The sequence below is a fragment of the Delphinapterus leucas genome, chromosome X (genome assembly GCF_059928025.1).
Source record: "Delphinapterus leucas isolate spDelLeu-1000000601 "Yukka" chromosome X, BTC_Dleu_Yukka2, whole genome shotgun sequence".
NCBI lineage: Eukaryota > Metazoa > Chordata > Mammalia > Artiodactyla > Monodontidae > Delphinapterus > Delphinapterus leucas.
The window spans coordinates 31,449,578-31,460,881 of record NC_143150.1 but is presented as its reverse complement, the minus strand read 5'-3'; the positions used below and the strand labels follow the sequence as shown (position 1 = coordinate 31,460,881).

The window sequence follows — 11,304 nt, the reverse complement described above, 5'->3', positions numbered from 1 at the left end:
GACATATTATTACCCTGTGGGGATGGAGAGGGGTCAGTTAGCATCTTCTACAAACTAATTCCTCAAAGACAACCAACAATGAGTTTTCACCAATGAAGTTTGACCTGGTCAAATTCTTTTCTTCCTTGAATGAAAGTCATTAGTATTCGTTAATCCAAGCTGTTCAGTACTCTTAAGTTCTGATCATTTGGATCTTGGCATACTAAAAAAAAAAAAGAAAGGTATTTAATCAAAGGAAGCCAAAGGAAGCCAACTCAGACAAGAACAGGATACCTCACACCAAAGCGACATTAAATGTTTTTATTGAACAAAAAAAATAAAACATGGAAGTGGAATTCACTGAGCGAAAGTAGCTCACCAGGTGGAGCTGCTATACTTTGTGCTAAATAATCTTATGAACTGAGTATACAGAATACATATAATATGTAAGTTACCTCAACAGCAAAGGAGAAGGTGTACATTACAGTTTTGGAAGGAAAAATTTGGCCAAATGACAAATTGAGTTGCTCAAAATTTCTAGCCCTTATTCACCTAAATTCAGTATGATTCTACATACGTGCATTCAGTACGTGCATACTGAATTCCCATTTTAATGGAAGCTGCTTTTTGGAAGAAATTTCAAAGTTTTCTTTTTGGCATTTGTTTGACGTGCTACTCAGTTTTTAAAATTCTTCTATTTGATATATGTGTGTGTCTCTATTTATACACACTTAAAGAACCCCAAAGCCTTGCTTACAAGTTGAGGGGTCATGCTGTTTTTTTAAATTAATATTCGTGAATTACAATTATTCTTTCTCCTGTGTGTCTAAGAAACTTGATGTGTTCTCAATGCACCCCACAGACAGGTGGGCTGACAGATATGTCAAAAATACTTTATGAAAAGAGGGAGGTAGCTCATGCGAGTTGGCAACCTTTTGTCTATTGTTTCCTGTTGGAGCGGGCTACCTCCCTTTCACATCTCACAGTCAAAGATGAAAGGAAAACTTTTTACTTTGAAGCCTAGCTAGCACAGTTGTACATTTACTATAATCCACCTTCAACTTGGTTTATTGGGCTTTCTAACGTAAGATGACAAATACCTCACACCCAGTACACAGCATCAAAAAGTACTGCAGAAACATCTTATAGACAATACTTTGCCTTGCTTTTTTTTTTTTTTTTTTTCTCCTCGTATGTTAAACATCAGCTTCTATGGGATACATTTCCAGAATGGTTTTGTTACCACCAAACAAACAGCACAAAGAACATCAATGTCGTCTTTTTTCCAATATTTGTATCAATTACTGGAGGCTAATCCTAACATACACTACTTAAGGGGGAGGGCGAAAGAAGAGAATCCATGACACGTTGCAAAGATAGGACTACAGCATCTCAGTTGCAGGGACGATCTTAAGGTGCAGAAAGAGGGGACTCTCTAGAAGGTGATGGTGTGGTTTCTTCAGGTGGAAAAACTGTGAGTGTGCAAGCTCGGATGCCACCCAGGGACTCTGGGAGATCAAAAACCTTATGCCATTCATCTTTATCTGGATCATATTTCTGCACTATCTCTACCATACAACGATTATTCCATGAATACCCACCAACCACGTAGATTTTATTTTCAAAGACAGCGACCCCAACATCACTCTGCCCTCTTAACATGGCAGCAATTGGGGTCCACTGGTCAAGGATCGGTGAGTAGTATTCACAGCTTAGGACATCATCATAATCGCTTGTTCCTCTGAAGTGATTGCCACCAATGACATACAGCCTTTCTCCCACTGTACACATGCAATGCAGACCTCTGACAGTGGTCATTGGCGCCTTCTGGATCCATTTGTCAGTATCAGGGTCAAAGCACATGAGCTCCTTTTGGAAAGTGTCATGAGTAATTCCTCCTAGAGAATGAAAATTACAGGCATGGGGTAAACAGATTATTATAAAAATGCAAAAGTAAGTAGGAGACTCTCTGTCACAGGTCACAGATAATTAACGTCTATCCAGGTATTATGACATTTTAGAGCTTATCAACCTTGTTCTTATAAATGTCTCCCTGCTATACTTTCTCTGGATTAAAAATAAAGAAAATAACATTTTCATCTCCTTAAAGAACAAAGATGCAGCTTATATTATTGTAATGACTTTCTCAGACAGAGACCCATGGGATTTAAGAGGTTTTACAGAATGAAAATATATTTTGGCCACTCTTAGAGTTGGGTTTACAGGAAATCCCAAGTACAAAGCATCATGCACTTCTGCTGCCCTTCAGCGAGCACCCTCTGGGTGCTGAGCACAGGGCTAGGGCACTTTAAAGCCTAGGCGCCCGTTTCCTCATTTGTCAGATAAGAATGTCCACTCTAGTTCTCTCATTAGGATTGTGACTATGAACTGAAATAAATCACAGTGCTTCGGAAAAGTCGAAAGTATTGTGCAAATGTACAAGCTTAGACGAATGTTCGGAACTGATTATTTTTGTAGAGTTTTGGGTGGGTAGGGTGAGGGTGGGTAACGTCCTCTCTTAAAAAGCTAAAGAATTAGAATGCTGAATATATATGGAATTTTGTATGTACAGCAATTCGTTGTTGCTCTATTGAGCCTATATCATCTACAAAGTATATTCTTAGAGCACATCTAAATCAGCCTGTACAATGAAAGGATCAGACCATATATTCTGCAGATTAGGGAGAAAACTAAACTAATCTTTAGCCATATCATTCAGAGCTCTATGTCTGGTGGCCAGATGGCAATCGATTTTTTTTCTGCTTTTAGATATTTCTTCTGTACTTCACTGAATTGTCAGCAAGCAAAACAGTGCTCTTTGGTCTGAAACTCAGCTGTGGTTCCTAGCCTACTCTTGACTGGGAAGGTCACTTGTGCAACGTATCCTAGCTATGCCAAAGCACCACTAGAACCATTCGAATGTCATTTTTTTTCCCCCCAGAAGACTTGGAGCTCTCCTTATAATGGCATAGCAGCTACACACGTAAAATAGGTGGATGGTGTAAATCATTGATTAGTGGAGCATATGATTTCCTGGATGGCTCTTTCAATATAAGATGTCCCATAGTTGCTCATATATTTAACACCAGAAACCTGCCAGTCATACACGACAGGCCTTTCCCTGATCCTTCTTCATTAGAGATTTCATAAGGCAGCGTTCAGAGACTCAGACCACAAACATCACCTTATCGCCTTCGTTCTCTAATAGCGTAACTGCTGGCCTGACACTGGCAGGCCTTCAAAAGGGGGAAAACTGTCAGAGGTAGACTGTGTCAGGGCCAAATGGTAAGAACCTGAATAACGGAATAAAATTTCAATACCTGAAGTGAACATTACATTAAGATAAGACTCCTTTCTAAGTTCTACGGAAGGGTGATTTGAACCCCGACAGTTTGAGAATGAAAGCTGTTACTGGGACACTGAGCGAACTGCAACTGTTTCAGAATTTTTTATCAGAAAAGTATATGTGCATATGGCCAAAATACAGGTAATCAACACAGAATTATTTATGCAATGACACCATAGTAGAACCCATTATAATGCTAAGGACAAGAGAAACATACATTATGGGTTGCACTAAATGAGAGAATGAACATTATTATGCATTATATGTATATTGGTAGCAAGTTTTATGCACAGTAGAGCTTATATGTTACATAATGATATATTTCCTCATAGAGTTTAGCTAAATTCTGAATAAAAATGAATTAAATGTTGTTATAGAGAATATGAATGGTGGCTATTAGAGTACCGAGTTATTGGAGTACAGGGTATGGGCACTGAAAGGCAAGCTGGAGAAGCTGAAAGCTTCCCAACTTCTTCTAAGTAAGGTATTTACAGTAGGACTGGTTTGCCGCTAGCCTTATAAACTTATAAAATGCCAAAGGATTCATATGCAAATGTACACACAAAATATATTCTAAAATCAATACAAATTATATTTTGGTTATCCATTTCCAGGGTTATTATTAACACCAGACGGAAAGATGGCGACATAGCTAAAAGTCTATGTATTACATTAATTGCATTTGCAATTATTTACCTGAAATATACATTACGCCTCCATACACAGTTCCAGCGTGGCCATAGTGGGGCTCACTCATTTTGGCAACGTAGGTCCATTCATTTGTTCTTGGATTGTAACATTCTACTGTAGCTGTTGTTTAAAAAATAAAAGGAAAGAATGAATGAATTTTTAAAAATGATTTATAATTTCAAATTTAGCAATTAATTATTTTTCCTTTTAGGTGGAATAATAATAATATCCAAATAACTGAAACATTTCTATTATAGCTAGGAGATATTCTTTGGGGGTCACTTATATTAATTATTGACGTTATGTTAATAATATGAACCATTAATACATTGATACATGTTACATCAGATGAGCTACGTAATATAATAAGGTAACATTTCTGTTGCTGCAGAAATCACTAGTATTGGGCTTCCCTGGTGGCGCGGTGGTTGAGAGTCCGCCTGCTGATGCAGGGGACACGGGTTCGTGCCCCGGTCCAGGAAGATCCCACATGCCGCGGAGTGGCTGGGCCCGTGAGCCATGGCCGCTGAGCCTGCGCGTCCAGAGCCTGTGCTCCGCAGCAGGAGAGGCCGCAACAGTGAGAGGCCCGCGTACCGCAAAAAAAAAAAAAAAAAAAAAAGAAATCACTAGGATTTCTTTTCTTCTAGGATCTTGTTACATCTTTATAATTTGACATTTCTCCCATTTCTTTGCTCTACATATGTGGGAAGAAAAGATGAAAAACATCACAAGGAAGAAAAACACTTTGATTCTATATGATACACCATATAGGAAACAAAGGTTAACAGATATGAAGCAAAATTTTAAGTTGAAAATGAAAGTACGCACACTGCCTGGTGTATGTTTTGATGCCTATTGCTTTATTTTATATCCAGACTACAAAATGGACACTGACGATAGTTTTTCAGTATTTACACATTAAAGCCAATACCTTGTATATAACCACCCAATACCGTTGCAGCCAGTACTGCTCTTAACCTGAAGATGATTAGCAGCATAATATGAAGTTCAGATTTTTATCAGGGGTACTTCCTCTCAGTAACAAATTTATCATCTTTAACATAAAGTATCTGAGGCCTCACCTTACTTAAATATCAATCTGTTATAACCTTAAGACTAGAACAGTGACAGTCCAGACAGATAGAAAATGTGATCTTTTTTAAAAGGCAGAAAAACAATAGGGATGTTAGGAAGACTCTGGTCAAAAGTACAACATCTAGACTGATTTGAAAAGTTTATACTATTTATTGCAGACGTTGCCACTTGCTAACCCAAATGCTTGTCTCCACTAACCCTGCTTTTTTCTTACTAACAGAACCACAACACTGCTCAGGAAAGCACTGTGCCCAGCTCAAAATAAAATTCAAATTAGCAGGCTCCCTTGAAGCTGGAATTGATGATATGATACAGTTGTAGGCAATGGAATGGAAGCAGGAGGATACTGAGTGGGGCTATTTGATCAAGCCACCGGAATAAAATTTGGCTACTTGCAGCCAAATGCAATCCTAATTGATGAATCATCCTTTGAACAAGTTTTCCTATTTAAGAAAACAACAGTAATGTGAGAACAGGCAAAACTAGAGAGAGAGAGAGATTAATTTTCTACTCTCTTCAATAACTTCATTTCAACAAATTCACTACATGAACTACTTATTTCTCCTCTAACAACACCTGTATTATATCACTTCTCGTATCCCTTTACTGATTTCCTTTTCTACTTTAGTTTTGAATTTTCGGTCTTATTTCAAAGGCTTTTAACTGTCCTCTTTTTTTATCTCTTGTTATTTTTGTTCACTGCTTCAGGCTTGGACCCTTACCAACTCTATATCTTCTAAACCTTCCCATCAGGTAGCAAGATCCTGCAAAATCTTGTCCCCAAATAAGGGCTATTTCCACAATTAATGACAAGCTAAAATTGTTTGCTCCAATACTGTTTGTGACTATTTTCAGTCACTGGATGTCTTCTTCTTCTTTTTTTTTAAATTTATTTATTTTTGGCTGCGGTGGGTCCTCGTTGCTGCACACGGGCTTTCTCTAGTTGCGGCGAGCAGGGGCTACTCTTCGTTGCGGTGCACGGGCTTTTCATTGTGGTGGCTTCTCTTGTTGCGGAGCACAGGCTCTAGGTGTGCGGGCTTCAGTAGTTGTGGCACACAGGCTTAGTTGCTCTGCAGCATGTGGGATCTTCCCGGACCAGGGCTCAAACCCGTGTCCCCTGCATTGGCAGGGGCATTCTTAACCACTGCGCCACCAGGGAAGTCCTGGATGTCTTCTTGAACGTTCAGTTCCATTTGCCTTCAGCATGACCTTTGCCTAATCGACAAGCAAAATCCTCCTGAATGTATATCATTAATGGTAGGGTTTTATCCGATAAAAGAATGTAGTCTAATCACACATCCTATCAGAAGGGTTTTAAAGACTTCTTTCCATCTATTTGATGTCAAAGGTAGCTTTTACTCCAGTTCTGTGCTTTTCTTAATGAAGAATTCTGCCTTGACCTTTGAAATTTCTAGACTGTTACACTCTTTCTTTACATCTAATTCAATCTGTTCTGATGCAGTTTGCATTAGTTTCCTCTTATTTTTTTATAGGGAGCTAGAATCTGAATAGTTATTCACTCTTTACGATTATTAAAATTTTCCTATGTAGAAAGATAATGCTGTTCTTCTATCACTGAGTTAATCTACACTTTCCATCTATACTTTCTCATACAGGGGTCCCTGAAATGTAAGGTGGCTATTAATCACCAGTAACACAACAAGTATATAATAGTTCATCATCCCTAAACTTGTCTTCTTCCAGCTAGATAACCCATCTCCTTTAGCTTTTCCCATCATTTAATCTTTATTGTCTCCATGCAGGATTGTTATTGTTATTAGTAAAATCAATATATTTAGTTTTAAAATAGAATATATCTAATTAACAAGTCTATATATTGATACATGCCCTTAGTTCTATTTTCCGTATTTACAAGGCAATGAGACGTTAGTGCCAACCACCTTGATAGGGGGAGGGGACACGGGATGAGCATCAAGGAGTTGGAGCCACAAAGCAGTGAGTCCATCACAGTCTGTGACAGGTAGGAATGGTAATGAGGTAATTGGGAAAATCTAGAACAGGGGAGGTCAGGCAAACTACCGCCTGTAAGCCAAATCCAGTACGTCGTCTGCTTTTGTATGGCCAACAGGATAAAAATATGAATGGCGTTTACATTTTTAACGAGTTGGAAACACATATCAAAAGAAGAATAGTTCGTGAAATATGAAAATTATATGGAATTCGAATTTCAGTGTTCATATATACAGCTTTACTGGAACACGACTTCACTCATTTGTTTATAAACAAATTGTCTATAGTTGCTTTCATAATACAATAGCGGAGCTGATTAGCTGTGACAGAGATCCTACAGCCTGCAAAGCCAAAAAGATTTCCTTTCTGGCAATAGGGATCAGTTTTCTGATCCCTATTCTAGAGAATCACCTTCGGTAGTCTGGTGGCCTAGTATTTAAATTAGAGACCCTCCCTAATTCAAGAATTGCACTTCGGTTGGTTATTTCACATAACTCATCAGGGACTCTTATTTTCTCAGGTGATTCCACTGGAGTTCAGAATCGCGCACAAGGGATGACGTGGAATTTACTTGTTCTTTGAGGTTAGGAAAGAGATTAGTCCTGAAGAAAACCATTTGGACAATAATGGCTCCCACAAAGAGGGGATGGTCTCTAGAATCCTAGAGTGCCAGTTAGTAATATGTCGCTTAATAAACTGCAAATCCATTAAGGGATATGGATGCATTTGATAAATTTCAGTAATTTTATTGTACATTTATTTGGAAAAATCTAACACGTTTTCTATAAGTTATTTCATTACTTGAAACCCTGACTTATTTAACTGAAGTGAAAGATATCTGAGCCGTCATATTTCTCCTCAATACCGAAATCTTCAATGGAAGATCAATTTCTTATATGACAATTTGGAAAGATACCAGAAATAACTGACCCCTTTTTCACTTAAGTGACGGCTACTCTAAGCTTTCCCCAGTTTCCCACTGTACCCAGTGTCAAAGGGAAGTAGCATTTCTAAGGAATTATATTTCAGCAATAAGCCAGGCTCACACACACACTAACAGTATCGTTTTTATGTACTATGGGCTTGGGTCCATACACTCCATGGCAAGATTTTAAAAGGCTAAATGCATTAAAATGATCTAAAATGTCTTGCAAACGCTGCCACTGTTTTCTTTTCATCATTATATACAGGCAATGGTTATTGTGTGTATGAAGAATAAATGATGTACTGGTACTAATGAACCTGTTAAACTGTGAAATGATTTTCCCATCAATCCCGTTTTCCTGACACCCATTCCTACTCCCCTTCTCTATTTACATAGACATATGACTATGTCAACATAATCAGTTAAGATGGAATGTTATTACAACAGATGTTAGTGTGGGGCGGAGGGAGGGGGTGCCATTAAAAAACGCTTATGGAACATGAGAAATGTTAAAAACCCTGCCTCGCTGGAACATTCAGAAATATAAGCAAGCATTTCTTTAGAGCCAAAATCTACTATTCTGCAAAAATAATGGGTCTAAGAAAATTACAAAGGGCAACTGACACATATCCTCTTCTTATTTATACAAGGAGAAACATTATAAACAGAATTCAGAAGAACACATTAATGTTCTTCTTTGGGGAGGTAATCAGGGTGGTTACATCACGACTGGTTACCTCAACGATACAGAATGTGACGAGACGGACCCGCCTACTTCATATCCCCACATGGGTGTAAAATAGGAGGAACTCAAAGGGGTAGGGTGGGTCAGGCGGAAAAGAAAACAAAACAAAACGAAGCTGCTTGCTACTTGGTTTTACATAATGACTCCTTTGGGCCTGAAGGTTCTCCTGGAATCAAGACTCTATATTGGAGTGTACTTAATAAGTCAATCACATGATTTTTTAAAACAAACTTCCAATATATTTTAACTTCAAACATGTAGCTAGCACAGAATGGATTTGCTGGGCATGCTGATTTTAAGGGAAGCAATCACCTTCTACAAAAGCTTAGTTGCTTATAGATTCTAGGAGAAAATTTCAAACAGAAAGAAATATCAAATAGTTGCCCTCTAAATGGAATTATAGTTGTCCTTCTGTATTGAGGGTTTGTGTCTATATTATAATCATACATTTATTTGTGAAAACACAGTTTATGAATTAAGATAAAAATGGACCTCTGTTTACCATCTAGACGGGGAGTATTTTTGTAGAATATTTAAATCATTATCCTTAGGTTTAAGCTCTGGGCGATTGTGTTTTTAAAGTCTAAATATAATCAGTTATTACAAATTTAGGAACAGCTCATGAAAAGCATGATTCTCTTGTATCCTGTCACTTTCAAAGTGAAACACAGAAGGCTGTTTTTAATAAGACATTAAAGGGGTGATTTCTGAAGGTCATGAGCAAGGAAGCCAGCCGCTTGCCCAACGGGGTAGTCTACTTCTTGTTTCCAGTTGAGCATAACGTAGGAAGAACTCAAACAGGGTAAGGATTAAGTCAGAAGAAGGAAGCCTCTAGCGCCTCAGTCTTATATAACAACTCTCCTTGGCCTGAAGATGATAAATTCTCAGGATATAAATATTAGGAACAATATATTGAAAACTTAATAGTTGCATATTAACAGAGGTGATAACATTACCAAGCAAGCAGTGACTGAAAAATGGAGCTATTTCCTTAGAGAAAAGAAGTTTCAAAATGACCACTGACTGCCAGGGCTGATGACCTATAATTTGTAAACTTGTAAAGATGAACTTACATAAGTGGTTTTTCTAAGAAAGTGTCAAGTCACTACTTGCATCTTCTGGTTCTTTCCAGACACCATAAATTTAAAATAGTATAATAACATGAAAATAATGTGTGTGGGTTGACTGAGGACATGACAATTCTACGCTAAGGGTATTAATGTGTCAAGTGCTTTTAAAAGTCTGATTATTAAAATATATTGGAAAACCTGTGTGGTTCGTGATCCTGGCAGCTAGTCCAACAATCTGGAAAGTCTGGCCTTAGAAAAAATTTCACTGTGACAACAAAGGGGAAAAAAAAAAATGGGTAGGAAACATCAGTAACATTAAGACCATGTCACTCATACAGATTGCCAACAAACACATGAAAAGATGCTCAACATCACTAATCATTAGAGAAATGCAAGTCAAAACCACAATGAGGTATCACCTCACACTGGTCAGAATGGCCGTCATCAAAAAATCTAGAAACAATAAATGCTGGAGAGGGTGTGGAGAAAAGGGAACCCTCTTGCACTGTTGGTGGGAATGTAAATTGATACAGCCACTATGGAGAACAGTATGGAGGTTCCTTAAAAAACTACAAACAGAACTACCATACGACCCAGCAATCCCACTGCTGGGCATATACCCTGAGAAAACCATAATTCAAAAAGAGTCATGCACCAAAATGTTCATTGCAGCTCTATTTACAATAGCCCGGAGATGGAAACAACCTAAGTGCCCATCATCGGATGAATGGATAAAGAAGATGTGGCACATATATGCAATGGAATATTACTCAGCCTTAAAAAGAAACGAAATTGAGTTATTTGTAATGAGGTGGCTGGACCTCGAGTCTGTCATACAGAGTGAAGTAAGTCAGAAAGAGAAAAACAAAGATGGTATTCCATATATATATGGAATCTAAAAAAAAAAAGAAAAAGTGGTCATGAAGAACCTAGGGGCAAGACGGGAATAAAGACGCAGACCTACTAGAGAATGGACTTGAGGACACGGGGAGGGGGAAGGGTAAGCTGTGACAAAGCGAGAGAGTGGCATGGACATATATACACTACCAAACGTAAAATAGATAGCTAGTGGGAAGCAGTCGCATAGCACAGGGAGATCAGCTTGGTGCTCTGTGACGACCTAGAGGCGTGGGATAGGGAGGGTGGGAGGGAGGCTCAGGAGGGAGGGGATATGGGGATATATGTATACGTATAGCTGATACACTTTGTTGTACAGCAGAAACTAACACAGCAATGTAAAGTGATTATACTCCAATAAAGATATATGTCACGAACAAGAAAGAGCTTGATAAGCTGAAAAGTTTAAGAGCTGAGAGCAGCTCTTTTTGTCTCCAATAAACTGCTTATTCTCAAATCCATTAGACTACCTTTTATTTTTTAGAATACTGAAGAAAAAGATTCTGATAATTACTCTGAATTTATCCAGAGCCAATGCCAATATTTCAAACTTCCCCAGCATTATGGAACCTGGAATACCGTTCAA

At 38.2% G+C, this 11,304-nt stretch overlaps 1 protein-coding gene across 4 annotated transcripts in view; it reads right to left on the bottom strand.

The window, feature by feature from the left end:
- Window positions 1–285: 285 nt before the first annotated feature.
- The window catches only part of KLHL13 (kelch like family member 13), a 185,347-nt gene continuing 174,328 nt past the window's right edge, over window positions 286–11,304 (bottom strand). For all 4 annotated transcript variants that reach the window (XM_022562956.2, XM_022562951.2, XM_022562953.3 and 1 more), the window contains 2 exons: window positions 4,022–4,135; window positions 286–1,877 (listed from right to left, as the gene is read on the bottom strand). In XM_022562956.2, the coding sequence (XP_022418664.2) occupies window positions 1,390–1,877; window positions 4,022–4,135 (602 nt within the window). In that variant the 3' untranslated portion in view covers window positions 286–1,389. The remainder of the gene's footprint in view (window positions 1,878–4,021; window positions 4,136–11,304) is intronic.